Source organism: Aptenodytes patagonicus, chromosome 3 (genome assembly GCF_965638725.1).
Source record: "Aptenodytes patagonicus chromosome 3, bAptPat1.pri.cur, whole genome shotgun sequence".
NCBI lineage: Eukaryota > Metazoa > Chordata > Aves > Sphenisciformes > Spheniscidae > Aptenodytes > Aptenodytes patagonicus.
The window spans coordinates 5,942,364-5,962,527 of NC_134951.1; the positions used below are offsets into that span (position 1 = coordinate 5,942,364).

Sequence of the window (20,164 nt, forward strand, 5' to 3'; positions counted from 1 at the left end):
CTGAGGCAAATCACGTCAGACTAACCTGATCACCTTTTACAACAAAATAACATCTTCTGTTGACTTAGGGAGAGCAGTGGATGCTGTTTACCCGGACTTCAGCAAAATGTTTGATACTGTTTCCCACAGCCTTCTCCTGGACAAACTGGCAAGATGCAGATTGGATGGGTGGGCTGCAAGACGGGTAGGAAATTGGCTAACAGGTTGCACTCAGAGGGTGGTGATCAATGGGTTTTACTTAGGCTGGCAACCTGTCACAAGTGTGGTCCTCCACTGGGCCTCACGCTGTTCAACATTTTCATAAATGATCTGGATGATGGGATTGAAAACACCCTCACCAAGTTTGCTGATGACACCAAACTGGGTGCTGAGGTGGGCACATCAGAAGGGAGAGCCATCTTACAGAGAGACCTAGACAGGCTGGAAGAGTGGGACAGCAAGAACGGTATGAAGTTTAACAAAGTGCAAAATCCTGCACCTGGGATGACATAACCAAAGAGCCCAGTACAGGCTGGGTTGGCGTGTGTGGGGAGCAGCTTTGCTGAAAGGGACCTGTTATCCTGGTGCACAACAAGCTGAACATGAGTGAGGGCAAAAGGTACAAGTTGCCCCGAGAGAGGTTTCATCTCTACATAAGAAATAAATTTTTCATGGTGAGAACAACCATTCACTGGAAGAACCTCCCCAGGGACATGGTAGAGTCCCCATTGCTGGAGGTTTTCAAGATGCAATTGGACAGAGTGCTAGGTAATCTCATCTAGGTTCCTTTTACCATGGAAGGTTGGACCAGATGATCTTTCGAGGTCCCTTCCAACTTGGGCTGTTCTATGATTCTATGATAATAAACTATAGGAACAATTTATGAAGTGTCATGACAGAACCTCTATTCACAGAAATGTTATTACGGGATAGGATGTTGTTCTGAATCATTCACTTGGGTTTAAGGACAGCTCTTACACTTGAATTAAGAGTTGATTCAAGAGGTCTCAGTGTATATTAGGCAGAGATGAATGACACGAGCATAATAGGATCCAGTCTTTACCTTAGGATCCATGGTTCACTGATCACCTGAATGCAACCTTTTCCATCAGTAATGGTTATAACGTTTATGCTAGTAACACTTGCTTTCTCGTACAACAATTAGAGGTTCCCACTGTAATAAATTAAATTGTCATATCTGTCAACAAGTAAAATAAGACAAGTCTCATTTGGTGCCTTTCCAGTGTAAACAATATAAAAATCACACAACCTCAGAACAGTTCTGGTTGTACAGAACCTCTGAAACTCATCTGCTCTAATACCATGTTCAAAGCATCACCAACTCGAAAGTTAGATTAGATTGCTCAGCACCTTGTCCAGTTTTGAATATCTCCAAGTATGCAAAATCTACCACCTCCCTAGTCAATCTGCTTCAGTGCTTAACAAGCCTCACTGTAAAAATTCTTTTTCTTTATATCTAGTTAGGGTTGCAATCTGTGGCCCTTACCTCATGTCCGTGTTGTAAAAGAGTCCACCTCTGCCTTTCCCCTTGCCGACATAGTGGCCCTTTGCTAAGCTTACTCCAGTTTGTTAATGCCTTTCTTGTACTGGGGACTCCAAAACTGGACACAGTAGACCAGACATAGTTTCAGAAGTGCTGAAGATGTGGGTATAATCACTGTTCTCACGACTCTCACTACAAAGCGGCTAATGCAGTGCAGTACATGGTCAGCCCATACTGTTGCAAGGGTGCACTGTTTACTCATACACAACTTGTCATCCACCAACAACCCTTACGTGCTTTTTGTTAGAACTGCTCCCTAGACAATTGGTCTCTCCAAATTGTTTACTTTCAGATCATTTCTGTCAAATCATTTCTCCAGCTTTTTGAGATTCCTCTGAACGGCAGCCTTATTACCCAACATATTGACTGCTCCCTGCAATTTGGTGTCAACCACAAACTTGCTGACAGTGTGTTCCTTTCCATATAATTACAAAACAACAAATCACACCACTACCATTTCATCTGGTAGTGCCAATATACTGGTTTCCCAGGTAATGAAAAGCAAAAGCTCATTTTGAAGGCGCACTTCTCAAGGGACTAGGGTAGGAGTTGAGTGACTACAAGGAAGGAAGACCTGAATTTAAATAGAAAAAGAGCAACGTTTTATATAAAAGCAGACAATGACAGCTGCTCTGGTCAGTAATTACTTGAGACTAAATGTGGACAGAAACAGTTGAAGTGCCTCAGTATTTCGCTGAACTGAAATACATTGTTATCCCTAATCAGAAAATTCAGTATTAGGCTTACTGTTGAAAGAAGATCTAAGAAAGACATGTGAAGTCTTGAATGTTTAGTAAAAGTTGATCTACTAGCCTCCTTTCCCCTCTTCCTTCCCCCGCCACCCCTGAAAATGTGTTCTTATTATGCCTTATTGCCGAAGGGCAATACCCTTCTGATCTGGCAGTATTTCCACCCATTCTCATCTTACTCCATGTACCGGGAAATGTCAAATCAAATTACTACCTGTGTTTTAATGCTAGTGCACACAATAATCTTTTAATCTTTATCCAATACTGGGTAAAAGTATTAATTACAGAAATATCCTTGTCTCCTTTGACTTTTCTACTATAGGATTGATGTAAAGAAGCCATAGTATGAACAGGAACTTGGCCCAAGACTTTTTTTACCCCCATGGAAAAATCAATAGGCAAGATTCCATCTTGGTTACCACAATGTCAGTCAGGAGACACCTCAGTAGCCAGCTGAGTTTATTTGCATTGCTGGAGATTGCGATCAAGTCTCACTACAACTGGATGCGTCAATCATTAGCAGAGAGCCTTTGTACCTGGCGTTCACATTGACTGCAAATTTCACGTATAAGGAGCAATGCATACAAAACTCATTTCAGAGTATTTCATCTCTTCCAATACAAGAAGTAAGAGGAAATGAAAATGGAACACAAGCAAACAACCTCCTTGGAAGAATGTGCACTTGACAAATGTGCTCTTCTATCTGGTCACTATTTGAATTTTATAATACCTGTGATGCTGAGTCACCTGGTCCTATCAGGAAACAGAAGAGCTATAAATCACCCTCTGGTGAAGAACTCTGGTCACTTCCACAACCAGCTGAAGAAGGACGGAAGAAACTTCTGATCGTCCTGGAAACGAAAGGTAGAATTTAGACTGATTTGTTTGTTTAAAGTATTTAGGTTTTTTCATGTATTAAAATGCAACCTATTGTCAGAAGACTTCTTGAACAATTTAGGACAGTCACAGAAAGATGATTTTATTCAGTGAAAAATAAGCATTACATAGGCAGTAGTGTAACATGAGCTGAAAAAAAGGGAGAGAAAATTGATGAACAATCAAAAACAGATGAAAAGCCATCTGTATGCAAGGAAGCAGTATCTTGGCAGATTATATGTACATAGAGAAAGAGACAGAGACAGACTGAACATGTTGATTTGGATATATATTCAGTTCAGTATACTCTATTGCTATATGTAGCTATCACCACTTATTTTCAGACTGGGGAAATTGCTACTTGTGCAACTTACCACTCTTGTGCAAGGTGGCTGCTAAGTAGGACTTTGTGCGACAGTGCTGTATAAGTGAAATCACAGCTGGTATTATTCCATTTCAGGTGTTTTTCAAGGATAATAAAAAATAACGGGAATGTCCTTTCAATTGTATTCAATTGTATGAATAATTTAGGATACACTTTTTTTTTTTTTTTTTTTAGGAGGAGGGATGGGAAAAACATATTCACACAAGTTTGCTAAACTCATACAAGCCAGGGATGCTAAAGCACCATCTTTCAGTGGCAGATCCCTGTACACAGATGGAGTTGCAGGAAAGTCAGTAAGACTTGGCACATGTCCTGATTTGTGTTTGATTGAGGGGGAACAGGGGAGGGGGACAGAGAGACTGATTTTAGGACCAGTGCCTAGAAATTAATGCAGAGCAATTAAATTTACATCTCATAAACTATAAGCATTTGGTTGAAATCAGTGGGATTGCCAAAAGTATGTTAATATCTTGGAGAAGGAAACCCACTGGGTCTTAAAAAGCATTCCAATGGCATTTTGAAACTTGTATCATGTATTAAATTACCAATTATATTCAACTGTAAGTTAATTCATAGAAAAATTTACAGTGAATGAATACTTTGCCCATGTCTTTAAGTTAGCTTCTTCAGTTTGGTTTGCAAAATAGAAAGCTTCACAATTTCAATGAAGAGTTATTTTTCCATTGAAAGAGAGAATTTGTTTTTACATGGTTTAGGTGCAAAAAGGGTTGTTTTCTATTTGCATATCGTCACATTTTACACTCAAAAAATGTATTTTTGCTTGTAACTTGAGTACAGCTAAAAATAACCCCCACCTCTATTTATTTTCTAGCTAGAAATGAGGTGAAAAGAATCATTTTTCATGTTATTGGGAGTATAGTCTTTTACTGCTAAAGGTCATATACACTGCAAAGTTTTGTAATGGCTCTGAGGAATAAGTGGTAGAAAAGTTAGTAAAAAAAACTTCTGTGATTCTAAAGCGCTTCAAGGAGGCATAGGTGATGTCAAAATTAAACATTAAGTGACATAAGGCAATACCAAGAACAGGAAATCAATGACTTATGCTGTTAATTATCAGAATAGTTCCCAGCATGTTTTTCTCCCGGATCAACTAGATCTTTCCTAAACTATAAGTGCTTGGAATAAGCCACCCTATTTTGGAGGCTGTGAGAGTTTATTTGTACAGTTGTGGCTGATCTGTCCGGTTTTTGGCCTCTGAGCTACAGCTGTCCATAGTCCCAGTCCATTTCGATGGGCTTTGCTCCTTAGCAGAGCTGGAGTAGCTCCCCTGCCTACAGGCTGGGGACTGTGGGTCGCCTCCAGTGCAACGTAAGCAAGCCGGTGAGGAAAATGGGCCTTGCCGTACCATTTGGAAAAGGGTAGTTTTTCTTACCCACATGTTCTCCATGAGCCGGAGCACCTTGTGTTTTGTATAAACTGGTTGCCTCAAGGTAAAGGGGCTTTGCTGAATACAGAAAGATCAGCAAATCCTATTGGCCTTTCCCCAAGAATAAATTAAAACTACAACCAGCAGCCCCTCAAAACCAAGTAAGAAGTTCAGCTAATGATATACCTCTGTGGCAACATGCCCATAAATTCCCTTGGAGTGGGAGGCTGGGAAAGATGCCAAAATAAGTAAATTCCACTCTAGTCACCTGCTTGCCTGCCCAAGGTACCTAAGCAGAAACAAGACGAATGCTAACTCCTGTGACTGATTGCAATCAGACACCAGAACTTCGAAGTGACCTATTACCCCCTGGATCACTGTAGTGGGACCGTATGGCGCTTTGAGCCTCCTAAGCAAGTAGACTCTTGGAGCACAGAGCCTGGTGGTTGCTTCTTCAATTAGAGAAGGCTCTCATTTCTGCTGCCATTCCACACTACCTGTAATAAAATCAAGAGTTGTCTTTAAAAAAATAAAAACAAAAAAAGATTTCTGAAACAAGTCTTCCCCAGGAAGCCAGTGCTGGTCCGTTTCTGGTCCAGCCAGTTCTGCTCCAGCTCGCATGCAAGGCTTCGCAGTGCTGGCCATTAAGTAAGGCGTCTGAATCCAGACTCGGATACCTGTGCGTACAGGTCTGCACATGGGCTGAGTGTCTAACACCCTTTTCAACCAATGCAGTCCATTCAACGCAGGTGATGGGGAGTAGGGAAAGTTTCGGACTAACGCAGACACAGAATCCAGCTAAAAGCAGCATCCCACCTCAGCCATTCCACAGCGTGGCAATGAGCCCAAGGCTTCCTACAGGAAAGGCAGCATGAATGTCCTCCTGTACTGTGAATTCAGGTGAAGGTATTTGGCCAGGATTACAGCCAGAAGTAAGAGATGTACAAAGCAGTTGATTCATAGGAATTTGGAAATGCAGAGGGGGAATGAATTTTATTTTTTTACTTCTAAAAATGGGAGGAAGAGAGAGGGAGGAGAGAAAGAAAACATTGCCTTGCTACTTGAGAAAAAAACAGGAAATACACAGAAGATGAATTATGTATTCAGAGAAATGAAAGCTCCACAAAAAATAAATTAAATCGTCATTCTCCCCTTTCCAGAGATGATTCTGCCAGTGGTGTTCATGTGTCTCGCAGCTGTGCTGCCTCCGTCCACTGGAGAGGTAGGATCCACACTTTGTACTCAGAAAATCTGGATGGGACCCAAGGCACTCGTGGTCTGACTGAATACGGCTTTTCCTATGCACACTGATCATATGCAGAAAGAGTCTGATTAGGTATCTAGGATCTGGAAAGCATTTATCCTTGAAGTCTGTTTAATTTCAAAGCAGTAGACTGGTTCCACACTTGCACACTAAACCATCTGTAGGCTCACTGTTACTTATGAGTTGGGTCAGAGATAACTATATTTTCCAGAAGCTCCTATATACAGATCCAGTAATCTGGATCTCCCAAAGATCCAGCCCTCTTCCTGTTAATTCCCCACACTTTTACAAGCAGCAATTGCCTAACTCTCTCCCTTTCTTGTCCTACAGGTCCCGAGCTATGCGCCTCTCCCTCTGCTCACAGTCCCATCCTCTCAACGTGTATCACTCATTTCCCTCAAATAGCTAAACAGATTAACATACCCAATGCATGCTTAGAGTGGTTCCTCCCAACCCATACCTAGTCTGAAGTTTGAAGTTTGCTACTTCTGCTTCAGAAACACTAATGTGACTGAAGGCTTGATTACATTTCCCCTAATTCTTCAATTTCTGCTCTCCATGCTACCGTCTAGAAGACTAGTGAGAATGGTTGTAAAGAGGAGGCTGAGCTCTTCACATGCCTATTTTTTAATTAAAAAACACATGAAAAGTTTGAGAAATGCTATCAGTTATGGCAGGAGAGGAAGAAAATCTCTGGCATGAAAAACACAGACACACTTTTTTGTTCAGTGGGATGTCCTGATGAAGTACTGCGGGAGGTCTGTGACGATCCTGTAATTAAACAACAGGTTTCTTCAATGGAAAAACATTGATAGGCATGTTTAAAATACTGAAGAAGGGAAACACATCATAAGCACATTCATGTCTTCAGCTGATTTTTAGATCCTGTTTCCTCAAAACCTCATGAAGGAAATTATAATAATAGTAAATTAAGTCTGACTCAGTTGCTTAAATTTAAGAGTCTACAGGCACGTGAGATGTTCCAGGATAGCTCAGCCATCCACAGAGGGTTGGCAGATATGACACAGGAACCAGTGTTATTACTGCTAAGCTCTACGCTGTGGAACCACTTAAAGTGCTATTCCACATGGAAGCACCCCTAGAGATACTTCGGAGACAGAGTGTATCACAGTACCTTCTCCATCGCAGGGATCATCTCCTTGGTTGATATCAGTATTCTGGTATTTTAGTATTTCCTAGAGATGATTCAGGATTTAGTTACATTCAAATAAAAAAGAAATATAACATGTTCTTTCAATTTAGGAACCTGAAGGTTTTGATGCTCTGTCAACTAGCAAAGCGGGTCAGCAGAAGCTGATTGTTGACAGACATAATACCCTCAGGAGAGGAGTAAAACCAACTGCCAGCAACATGTTGAAGATGGTAAGTTGTGTGCTGTAAATCTGTTTGGAATGAGTAACGGACCCTATGAGAGATATAGGACTGTATACAAGGTCATATTATATTATTTAGGCACAAATTCACCCTTCGGACCTTTCCTAAGGATTGGGCATGGCCAGCATCAAGAGAAATATAAAGCTGGGCAGGTGGAAAAACAAGTCTGGAAAATACTGTGGTGTATGAACAATAATGTCTCTTTCTTTTGGAGGAAAAAGAAAAGGAAAATGAGGAGCCATGGCATTGTTCATTTCTTTCTGATGCAGTCTTCATCAGTCTTCACAGTTTCTATTCTTCTCCTGGGTGTATAGTAACTTTGTTCCTAGTCCCCCTGCCCCCAAAAAAAGGGGAAGAAAAGGATTTTATATATGATTTTTTCTGATTTGAAGTGTAATTTCCAAATGTTGTTCCTTCATGAGGGGTTATTAATTGGTACATGTCTGAATTACTAATATTTTCTTCTTTTATTAAGGAATGGTGTCCTCCGGCTGCAAAGAATGCCCAAAAATGGGCCAATCAATGTACTTTAAGTCACAGTCCTGCTAACGTACGGAGAACCAGTAAGTGAAGCATGAGTGCTAACTGAATAATGTCAATCATGTTATTGATGTGACCAGTTTGGTTTTTGTTTGTGGGTTGTTTTGTTTTTTGGTTTTTTGAGATGTCATTTATATTCAATGTTATTTTGTTTGTGCATGGGGCAAAGGCAAAATTCTACATATAAACCTGCCCAGTAAGTGAGAATCTCATCCCAATTGCATCAGTTTTACATAGGTATATCCCATTTTCTTCAGTAGGTGAAAAAAATCATAGTGAGAAAGCATATTCTGTCAAAATATCCATCAGAAAGAAGAGAATCTAGACCCAGTTTACTGCAAAAACCAGCTTGCATGTGCTGGATGAAACTGTCTGGGAAGGAAGGTGCAAAGGGTGAAGGTCCAAAACCGGCTGGTGGTGCTAAGCATAATTTCTAAGACAAGACTCATAGTTTTTAAATCCCCTGGCAACTTGCAACCTGTAACTATCTTGGAGGCTCATATAAACACTTCAGTCATTGGCTATTGAAGTTACAGCTATACTATGTTAACGATAGCCGTGATCAGTGCCCAATGTGGTGTTGACAGACTTCTGTCTATACTGTGTGTAAGATGTGGACTGTCCTTCAGTCCCCATACTTTTTGCCTAAAAACCAAATCCTCTGGTTCTTGCTAAGGTGAATTCCAGATGAGAACTAATGCGTACGCAGTAAGGTTGGACCTGAATAAAAACAGTAGGTGAAAACAGTGTAGACACCTTCTTGTGCACCAGAAGTAAGCTTTGAATTATTGGGATCTTCCCAAGATTACTGAGCTGTGACCTGAATAATGACTAGGTTGCTAACTTTCTAATAGCAGAATTACAGTCATGAATCTGTGGTGCACACGTGCAGGTGTATCTACAGACATGCATAAGGTCTGTCAACAAGCAAACTACCAGCCAAACAGGCTGGCCATGCTGCATACTGGTCAAGTGACAACTTCAGTATTGACAAAGGGTGATGTCACTGAACTGGAAAAAAAACCCACCTTGCTGTCCCACCTGGGATGAGAACTTCCATGGAAATCATACCACCTTTTGCTGTCTTTTTCTCACACGTGTCTCTTTTATGCATTTCTCAGTACCTTTCTTTTTTCAGCTGTACAATGTGGTGAAAATCTCTTCATGTCATCCGCCCCTTTCTCATGGTCAGATGTTATTCAGGCCTGGTACAATGAGGAGAAAGATTTCAAATACGGAACTGGAGCAAAAACAGAAGGTGCTGTGATTGGCCATTACACTCAGGTAGATGCGATTTTTTTATATTTCAGGCTGAATAAATAAATATCTATATGTTAGCTAAGCAACTTTTACCCTCTCATTATCTTTAAAGAGAATAAGTACAATGGAGACATGAGAGTTATTCTGACAAAACAAGATGAAAGCTTTCAAAGTAACAGAATTAAAATTAAAATAATAGGCTAAGTGTCTTCATGGAGTAAAGAGTAAAGATACTGGTATTTCAAAACTTCAGAAAGAAGCAAAGGGAAGAAACTTATTTGTTTGTTTAACACCTGAAAATTGCTCAGACACTGGAAGAATAGGGTTATTAAAGTATCAGGAAGGAAATATAAATAAGTTTGTTATAGTCTACAGAGTTTCATTGACTCAGAGAGTTTCCAGTTGGACAATGGTTTATGATAACCTCCTCTCTTTGCCTGCACGAAACACGGGATACAAAATTTTACATCATGATTCCTACATCTTCTCCAACAGTTTCAACTGAATGAAAACATGTATAATTGAGATAGTTTAACTCAAATATTTTGTATATATGTGTGATAAATTATTATCATTGTATCCTAAATGTTCTTTGGTTCAAGGGTGAAAGCAGGGAAAAACAATGTTTTTTCAGCAAGGTGAAACTTATATTTTATTATAAAGGGTAAATAAAGTGACTTAACTTGGTTGCAAATGTTTCTGTAATGCATATTGTACTTAAATGATTTTCAAATGTATATTTTTCATTCTCCCATTATTTTTATTCTTATACCTATAGATGGTTTGGCACAATTCTTATCAAATTGGATGTGCTGTCGCTTTCTGCCCCAACAGTAAATACAAATACTTTTATGTCTGCCAGTACTGCCCCACGTACGTATTGATTCTGATTCTGGAAGTTCTTATTACATGATCAAAATTAGTCGAGAGATGGTGAAATTTGTAATAGGGCACATCAGCCATAGCGGAGGAACAGGTTTGAGGAGTGTATTAGGAATATGAAAAGACAAATACTCATCAAAAGAATTGTCAAACAAGGAAAAGCACAAAACACATAAAAGTGTAATAATCAGTAACACTGATTTTCAGATTAAATTTCATTTGCCTAAAAATCCTAATTTTCATAATAGTAAATCACAAATAAATATTTTTCACATTCTACTTGAAATCTTGCTTCATGGTCTTCCCCACGGGCTGCAGGGGAATCTCTGCTCCGGTGCCTGGAGCACCTCCTCCCCCTCCTTCTTCCCTGACCTTGGTGTCTGCAGAGTTGTTCCTCTCACATATTCTCACTCCTCTCTTCTGGTTGCTGTTGCACAGCAGTTTTTACCCTTTCTTAAATATGTTATCCCAGAGGTGCTACCGCTGTCGCTGATTGGCTCAGCTTTGAGCAGCAGTGGCATTGGCTCTGTCTGAAATCAGGGCAGCTTCTGGTGTCTTCTCACAGAAGCCACCCCTGCAAATTCCACCCCCCCACCGCCCCACTACTGAAACCTTTCCAGATAAACCCAACACATATATAAAAATTGGTTGACATATAACCAAAGACTGAGTGTAAATTTACATATGTATGCATCCATATAATTAAGTTTTATTCTCAGATATGTTATAGTAACTTTATAGCTTATGTTGGTGATGTTGATGTTTCAGGGGGAATCTACAGAGTTCAATTCAGACACCCTACAAAAAAGGAGAACCCTGTGGTGATTGCCCTAATGCTTGTGAGAACGGATTATGCAGTAAGTTTTAAGCATTTTATTTGTGACTCGGGTAAAGGTGATGCTTTAAAAAAATCCCAATTAATTTATGCAAATGGAAAGTTTTTGAAATTATTCGTTCAAATACCAGGCCAAAAGTACTCTTGCAGAACCACGCTTCAGCATGGTAGGTGCTTTACCTACATGGGACGACTTGTGGAGTGAAACCAAAGAAGGAGTCTATGATAAGGGTGGGAAAATGTTAGACAGCAGTTGGTGTACATTGGGATGCAGATACCCTCCACGTCATGGATCAAGATATTCATGTGGCCTAGATACCTTCATTAAAGATGACAATGTCTGGGTCTCCATATGGAAACTCTCATGAATACTTTCTAGCGTAAGAAGATGCATTGACTGCAGTGAGGTCAAAAATATGTTTATACCAATGGTAGCACAGAAATCTCAGCTCCAGATTTCCAGCTGCAGTTTATATTCTTTTCCATACCCAGGAGAGGCAATTCTCACCCTTGAATCTAGGAAATGCCAGGGAAGGAGGGGACTTCTTTATCTTTTTTTCTTCTTCTTCCTTTGAGCAATGGTGGCCGATCAGGTAGGAGTAACAACACACTTGATAAGAGCAAGTAGCAAATGTGAGTTTTAAGAATTCTAACAGAAAATAAAAACATGTGGGCTGAGTCTCATAATGCAAGACTTAACTTCAAGTCTAACTTCTGCTACATGATTAACCTAATTCTCATTGTGAGCTGTAGTATAAAGGAAGAAAGCTTCAAAACACCTTGCAAGTTCAGTGAGAAACCTCCTTGAAAGAGCTAAGGATTTTGTATGTGTGGTCAAAGGTTTTGTATGCTGCTGTGGAGTAAATGGCAACAAAGAGGAAACAATTACAGAGAAAAGAAATATTGATGAAAAATTATTCCAAAAGGAAATGCTGCAGGTTCTCATTTCCCACTTATGATTAATTTTGTGTTTCAATTCATTTTCAGCCAAGCTTTGAAAGTTTGAAGATGTTTATTCCAGCTGCCTTGGCGAAGTCTCCTGGATGTACCCATAGCTTCCTCAAGTTCACTGCCCTGCTTCCTGCCAGCGCAAAACTGAAATAAAATAACAGGCTCATTTTTTCCCTTCCTGGACATCCATCTCCTTAGTGACTTCTTTCAGAAAACCAGATTCCATCCTGCCTCTCCCACGTATGCAGAAGGAGTAACTTCAGCCCAGTGACTCACACGAGAAAAAGCTGTAGGAGGATGTACGTATTCTATTTGTATAATGGTCTAGAACATAGCGGAGACCTTAATTGAAATTTGGCATTTGGGTACCAGATATATTTAATGGTTAGCTTTTCACATCTCTCTTTCCCCAAAATTTTATCTAAGGAGCATTGTTTAAAGTTCTGTGGTTCCATGTGTTTCATATGTTCTTAGTATAGATGGATAGTCCTTGGTCATGCAACTAGTCTTAACTTGATCAACATTTTGAACTATTGGACTGTTAACAGGACCAGAAAATAAACAGGATAACCTGAAATATGTAGTTCTCAAAAGGAATTAGGAAAGCAGCGCAGCTTCCACTAGAATTGTTCTGATTTAGAATCTGTATCTTTTGCTGACATACATTCTACTGCAAAATGCTCAGTTGTATCTAAAAGTTAAAAAAAAAAAAAAGTGTATTTCATCTAAATTAGTGATTCTGCTTATAGTATATGATTGCACTTATCATAAATACATGAAACGAAACCTGCCCTCTAATGGAAAAGAACTGTCTGAGAAAAGGGCTTAATTCACAAAAATAGATAGCCAAGGGGAAAGGTCCCTGCATTTGGAAAGTTTGCTTTTAATAAGAAGTAAGGGTGTCTTCCAAGATTTTTTTTTTTAATATCTGCTTTTGCTGTATCAATCATTAAATTACTCATTCTTCACTGAGCAATTCATTGTAATTTTCCTTCTTTCTTATTACCGTGAAATACAGTTCATTTAACTTCCACCAACTTTGTGACTTTACCAGCATTAGGTCTTGAAGGGAGCTTGATTCTTTAGCAGCATAAGCAGAAACAGTTCATGTGAGAAACTGAAGATTTCCTCGGCAAAAACAGAAGTCAGGCAAACAACTTTCCTTCAGACCCTCTTTCAGGGAGAATGACCGTTAGCACAAATAACATGTAATACTCACTTCTGTGACCGTTGGGAAGCAAGTGCTCTTCTGTGTAGTCACAAGTGGGACTAAATATTATTTTAGTCTCACCTTACAATGGTTTCACATTCCAGTCCTCTTTTAGTAAGGAAGCTGCTGTCGTAATTAAGTTTACAAGTCTTTGGCACACAATAATTTCAGCACACACTTCTGACTTACTCATTTCAGTGGCAATTTCAGCACACATTTCTGACTCATTCATTTTGGTGACATTTCTTCTTGTATGAAAGATCAGCATTAAGTTAAAAGCCTGGTTTCACAATTCAAAGTGAATTGTTTGGGTTGGGTTTTTTCTCATTCATTGCCACCACTTTTTCCCTCCATGATATACTGCCCTCTCATTTGGGTACATCTCTACTAGTAAATTAAGCAATGCCAGGACATAGATGTGAGTGCTGGAACATGACTTACTGCGCTCTTAAATAATTAGCACAGGTCCAAGTAAGAATGATGATAATGCAATAGCTAATCCAGTGTTGTTATCATTAAGGAAATGGGTAGACCCGTGTTGTGGTTTAACCTCAGTTGGCAACTAAGCACCACAGAGCCGCTCGCTCGCTCCCTCTGGTGGGATGGGGGAGAGAATTGGATGGGGAAAAGTGAGAAAACTCATGGGTTGAGATAAAGACAGTTTAATAAGTAAAGCAAAAGCCATGCACACAAGCAAAGCAAAACAAGGAATCCATTCACTGCTTCCCATGGGCAGGCAGGTGTTCAGCCATCTCCAGGAAAGCAGGGCTCCATCACGCGTAACGGTTACTTGGGAAGACAAACGCCATCACTCTGAATGTCCCCCCCTTCCTCCTTCTTCCCCCAGCTTTATATGCTGAGCATGACGTCCCATGGTGTGCAATATCCTTTTGGCCAGTTGGGGTCAGCTGTCCTGGCTGTGCCCCCTCCCAGCTTCTTGTGCACCTCCAGCCTGCTCAGTCGGTAGAGCATGGGAAGCTGAAAAGTCCTCGACTAGTGTAAGCACTACTTAGCAACAACTAAAACATCGGTGCGTTATCAACTTTGTTCTCATGCTAAATCCAAACCACAGCACTGTACCAGCTACTAGGAAGGAAATTAACTCTATCCCTGCCGAAACCAGGACAACCTGTTACCCCCCACTCCTAAAAAAGTCCATTTACTATGAGTAATGGGTCTAGAAATCTATTCCCTTCCATTGTAACCCATACCACAAGAACTGATTTCTCAGTCACTGACAAGAGGAAAGGAGTAGTGTAATGAAGTAAAAATCAGCCCTCATACATCTCACCCATGAGGACCCAGGGAACTAAAGGTCAATAAGCCTAATTTAGATATCCAGGAAGATAACGGAGCAAATTGTTTACCAGTCATTTTGTAATCAGTAGAGTATAAAATACCAACGTGGATTCGTCACGAGCTGATCTTGCCAAACCAAACTTTCGTCAGTGAGCAATTCGGACGAGTGGATGTTGTTTTGGCTTTGGTAGCATGTTTGACAAAGCCACAAAAGACATTTGCAAACTAGGGAGATGCAGTTCAGATGAAAGTAAGAAGACACAGCACATACATGCTGTTGAACACACATATCCGTGATGCTCCTGTGCAGGGGGCAGAGATGGAGGCCTCTGGCAATGTGGTAAGGTGTCTGCGCAGACGGACAGTACCCACATGCAGATCTAATTGCACAGTTCTCTCATGTGATGTCTATGACCTTCCCCAGCCACAAGTCGCAATCATAGTTGAAGACAGCTTTTGCCAATAAGGAAAACCTTCACTGAATGCTTTTTCTTGGTTAAAAGAAAATTCCCATTTGGAAATTCCCACATTCCCATTTGCCACAAGCACATTTAGGGCATTCTTTTGGACAAAAACAAGTCCTAAGTTCCCAGACTACTTCCAACAAACATTAAGAGCCAATGCTGTTCTAAGAAATATGCCAGAATTTTAATCCATTACAGTTTAGTATAAAATGAATAACTGGTACTTAGGAGAGGTAAGATCTGGAGAGGTAATAAAAAATGGATAGATCGATGGTGGTATAAACAACCCTTGGAGCAAGAAATGCAAGATGTCCTGTGCTGTGCTGCAGACACTAATCTGCTCCTGTTTGCTACAAGGAATTTTATGTTCTTTTTCTCTCCAAAGAGATATACCTTTGATGGGTGAAGTACAGAATGTTTTCCTCACCTATCCCAAATAGCATTTAATTTAGTGCTTACGGTACCTTCCTCATAAACATTGGCTTTGCTGCAGACCGGCATTGTATCAGGTCTCCTGTTCCCCTGACACATTCTCTCACTACAAAGCAAATTGGTAAAAAGTAGACCTCCACCAACACCTTTTTTTCATTTAAGCATATTTTGGAAGGAAGATGGCTATAAGCATCTTTATGTGGGGTCCAGCTACTGTTTTTTTCTTGGGCATGAGAAAGGTTTAGTGACTGTCTCTGGTACCAAATGGTCATGTTGCAACCAGGCAGTGCTGGTAAAAGACTTAAAAGCCATTATAACAGGTATTTCATAGTGTATTGCAAGGCAGTGTGCCTTGTCCCTGATAGTCCCCTGTGGTCACTGGGGTCCCCACATCAGATCATGCATTCCTCCTAGCACATCCTATTCCTGGCTCAGTTCACCATTCAAGGTGAAACCCTTGAAACATTTCCTACCTTTACCAAGGATCCAGAGCAGACAAGGAGCTGTCATGGGAGGCCCCACGGAAAGGGGTCATTTCCCATTCCTCCTTCTCACCTACTTCTGATGGAGCTCCCTGCAGACAGCTGGCTGCTCTAGGGCAGTGACTGAATTATGTCCCATATCATGGGCCCCTGGTTCACTGTGGAAAAGTACACAGTTTAGAATAGAATAGAATAGAATAGAATAAATTCAGTCAGAAGGGACCTACAACGATCATCTAGTCCAACTGCCTGACCACAAATTAGTTTAGAACTAGTTCCTCTCTAAACTGCAACAATTCTCTCACTGGTGCAATGCTGTAACAAGAACAGCGAAACTTTATGACCTGCACAGTTCAGCTAAGGCAGTATCCTGTCTCTCGTCATTACAAAAATAATGTCCTTTAATGGCAGGTAGGAAAATCCTGTGGCAGGCAGAACTGAGTTTTCTCTTTCCCCAGGTTTGCTATCCGACAGTCGTGACATCCTTTTAGCGCTGAAACAGAAACTTTAATGTTATTTTGAAAATGTATCATCATTAGTTACAAAACTTCTGGATATTCCTAGAACGTATGCAGCCTTCTCAAAGCTGTAAGACGGATGTATTTTACACCCTTCTCATGCTGTAGGCCTTGATTCACTTATTTCTCAGAATTTGAAGAAATGTTCTTAAAACCTGCAAAGCAAAAACATGCAGTACACTTTTAAATGTGTGCCTAGAGCCTTGACTGATTCGACACTTTAAAGTGTTACAACAATGTTTCAAGGGTGAGGATGGAAAAATGGTGAAGTCTTGTTACGTGCGGTGGGTTTGAAAAATCCCGCCTGAAACTGTGGGTTGCCTCTAACTTAGAGTCTCTCCTGGCTGCACGATGCAACAGCTCTTTCCCAAAATTCACGAAAAAGATATTGTACGTGCTTTAGAGTAACATTTCTTCTCGGTAGAAAGGGAGTTGAATGAAACAAAGTGTGCGTCCATCTGAACAAAATAACTGCAAGAAGGATCGCTAGTTTTTAAATAACACCCTCATCACAGAGCTAACTTTCCTTAAGCCAAGAATGCTTTGCATTCGTTGGCACGTGGCGGGACAGTACTGTTTAACAATGCATCTGTGCATCCAACAGGCCTTCTGAGAGAAGCAAATTTTAAGTAAATGGCAATGCATTCCAAAGATTGGCGAGACCTATTATAACTTCCAAATTGTATATGGTGTAATCAACAGCAGGAGAAAAATGACCCCATGTTGTCTCTTTTCAAGACTATTTTCACATGAACAGGCTTTTTTTTTTTTTTTACTTCATTTTGCTTGTACCTTTTTATTTATTTATTTCCAAATAACATCCAAGGAGCAAACTCCACAACATTTTTAAAGACAGAGCTAGAAACCACACAATCACATAGGCTTAATACAAGGATTTCTTTGAGAGCAGACACAACAAACCAACAAATCTCATAAATTAATCTAAAATGATGAAAACTTAATTTTGATAATATAATGTCTTCCGTGAATTTCTTTCCATGCTTTCCTGAGATTTGAAGAAGGAGTTCTATTTTTTTAATCTGCCTGACAGCTTTCAGCAAAGCTCTGCCCGGCATGTATCACAAAGGCAAAAGTGTACTTACTGCAAGAGACATCATCGTTAGATAATACAGTTCACATATATTAATGTTTTAAAATATGCTAATGAAATTTAACATCCTGTACACTATTTTAAATGTATCTATCAACTTTTTTTCCCTTTTTCACACTAAACATAAGTTATTAATATTTGAGGAAGCCAAGAAGTGTACGCTCTGTAATCACTACCAACATCCCGCCATGAAAGCATGCATGAACGCATTGATCAAAATATGGAAAATTCCATCGTATTCAAACACAGTCTTGAAGAAAGTCCTAAGCATTGAAGGGAAGGACAGCTTGACTTCTTGAAATGCATGTCACGAGTAGCTGTAATTGCATGGTAGATAAAACTTTCCATTCCTCAGCTAAACCTAATTGGTTGACAACTAAAAAGAGAGAGGCTGCAGTGAGCGTACAAAGATTGGGAGTATAGTACCAAAATGAAGTTGCACTTGCACTTTTCACACTTCTGATTTTGATTGCTACATTAGACAAATGCATTGATTTTTAGTGGGGGGTTTTCCTGCGTTTTTGCAGGAGCAGGTACCTGTGCCTTAATCTTCTCTCACATAATTATGGAAACCCAGAGAAATTAATTGGAATTGTAAGTTTATACAAGACCAAGAAATATTTGGGGTTTTTTTCCCATTCAGTTAATTCCTGCCAGTGCAGGTTCATCCTTCCATATAGTTTGTCTAGCTTTTGACCTATCATACGTAAGATTGGTTTTATCAAACAGATTTCCTCTGAGGCTGAGTCATCATCTGCTACACACTATGCTATATCTAGTACCAGACTGTCCACAGTCTGCGTCAGCCAGGTTTTTATTCTGTTCTGCAAGAGTAAAGACATCATAAAAAATACAACGGACTTTAAAATGGCCTTAAAAAAATTGAGACTGTTGTAATTTAGATATTAATCATCTGAGCAGAAAGGTGCTTTTTCTACCTGTATGGAGATAATCCTCATTCATTTTCTCTGTAGCAGTTAGCCACAGATAAGCTTTATAGATAACTGTTATAGATATCTGATAACTGTATCAGAAATAGTGTGGCCAGCAGGAGTAGGGAAGTGATCGTGCCCCTGTACTCGGCCCTGGTGAGGCCGCACCTCGAATACTGTGTTCAGTTTTGGGCCCTTCACTCCAAGAAGGACGTTGAGGTGCTGGAGCGTGTCCAGAGAAGGGCAACGAGGCTGGTGAGGGGTCTGGAGAACAAGTCTTGTGAGGAGCGGCTGAGGGAACTGGGGTTGTTTAGCCTGGAGAAAAGGAGGCTGAGGGGAGACCTCATCGCTCTCTACAACCACCTGAAAGGAGGTTGTAGCGAGGTGGGGGTCGGTCTCTTCTCCCAAGTAACGAGCGATAGGACGAGAGGAAATGGCCTCAAGTTGCGCCAGGGGAGGTTTAGATTGGACATGAGGAAAAATGTCTTTACTGAAGGAGTGGTGAAACATTGGACCAGGCTGCCCAGGGGAGTGGTTGAGTCCCCATCCCTGGAGGTATTTAAAAGACGAGTAGATGAGGCACTTAAGGACATGGTTTAGTGGGCATGGTGGTGTTGGGTTGACGGTTGGACTCGATGATCTTAGAGGTCTTTTCCAACCTCAATGATTCTATGATTCTATGATTCTATATACAACAAAGTAATGAACATTGTTCTAACCCTTTGTATGCCATTTTCAGATGGATTTCCTGACTTTATGTGTGTGTCTACCTGCTCTGCTACATCAGCTTGCTGGACAGGTAAGAAAGATAAAACAAATTTTAAAGAAAATAGAAATAATCTACAGATAATTTTACATGCTTGTAGATTATTATTTTATCATTTTGCAGCTGTAAAAGAAAACAACAGGTGTATACTCAGGAGATGCACGTTCAGATCTATCAGGGCCAGAGATCATCTGTGCCCTCAGCTGGCCCAAGAAATGCTCCAGAACCTGATGTTTTACACCCTGAAATTGAGCCGTGGCACCTGCAGTCCTCTGTTTGGCACCCAGGCTGCCTGCACAGTGCCTTACACAAGAGGTAACTGTCTCCAAATTAGATGCAAATTGCAAACAAAGACTGAGCAAGGAGTGGCCTATTTTAATTTAATAGGAAGCACAGTTTTAATCCTCCCACTCCCTCTGTTCTGTGGCATGCATAAGGTTTACAGGTTTCCCTTGGCATGGCAGAAGATATCAGAGGCAGTTAGGACCACACGTTTGGATTTAAGCAGCTACATTTCTCCTAGAGCTGTCTGTAGGGATCCTCTAACCTGGGTCTCGGCCTGTCCACAAACCAGTACTCGTTGTAATATGTCTAGAATAAACCTCTTTTTCAGCTTTAAGTGGCAGGGACTGTTCATTGTTGTAACTATATTTATTACTCTGCCTATAATATGCTTTGGCCATAGTTTGCTAAGTTTTCATTTAGTAGCAGCGCTGTATCAGACAATTTCTGTCATTTTTTCCTTAAGTTTTGCTGCTACTGCTGTTCTGGCTGGTTTGGGGGGAGCTGTTTTTCAGAGAGCTGGTCTATAATTAAAAATAACCTATCAAAAATCAATTATTTTTAATCCGGGTCAGCTTCTCAGCACAATTCACCATAAGGT

General features: G+C 40.3%; 1 protein-coding gene across 1 annotated transcript; it reads left to right on the top strand.

Moving 5' to 3' along the window:
- The first annotated feature begins 2,966 nt into the window (after window positions 1–2,966).
- Window positions 2,967–13,092, top strand: LOC143157704 (cysteine-rich venom protein TEL1-like). The gene is made up of 8 exons (XM_076332608.1): window positions 2,967–3,156; window positions 6,101–6,162; window positions 7,468–7,587; window positions 8,075–8,162; window positions 9,278–9,423; window positions 10,178–10,272; window positions 11,050–11,138; window positions 12,104–13,092. Exons 1-8 carry the CDS (start codon window positions 2,982–2,984, stop codon window positions 12,112–12,114), a joined length of 786 nt encoding a protein of 261 aa, XP_076188723.1. The 5' UTR covers window positions 2,967–2,981; the 3' UTR covers window positions 12,115–13,092.
- The last annotated feature ends 7,072 nt before the right edge of the window (window positions 13,093–20,164 follow it).

What these genes read in the sequence shown, in the direction of transcription:
- LOC143157704 (XM_076332608.1), top strand. Translation starts at nt 2,982, where the DNA reads ATGTGCTCTTCTATCTGGTCACTATTTGAATTTTATAATACCTGTGAT. An exon ending in CCAGCAACATGTTGAAGATG is followed by an intron (nt 7,588 to 8,074) that starts GTAAGTTGTGTG and finishes TCTTTTATTAAG; the next exon opens with GAATGGTGTCCTCCGGCTGC. An exon ending in TGCTAACGTACGGAGAACCA is followed by an intron (nt 8,163 to 9,277) that starts GTAAGTGAAGCA and finishes TTCTTTTTTCAG; the next exon opens with CTGTACAATGTGGTGAAAAT.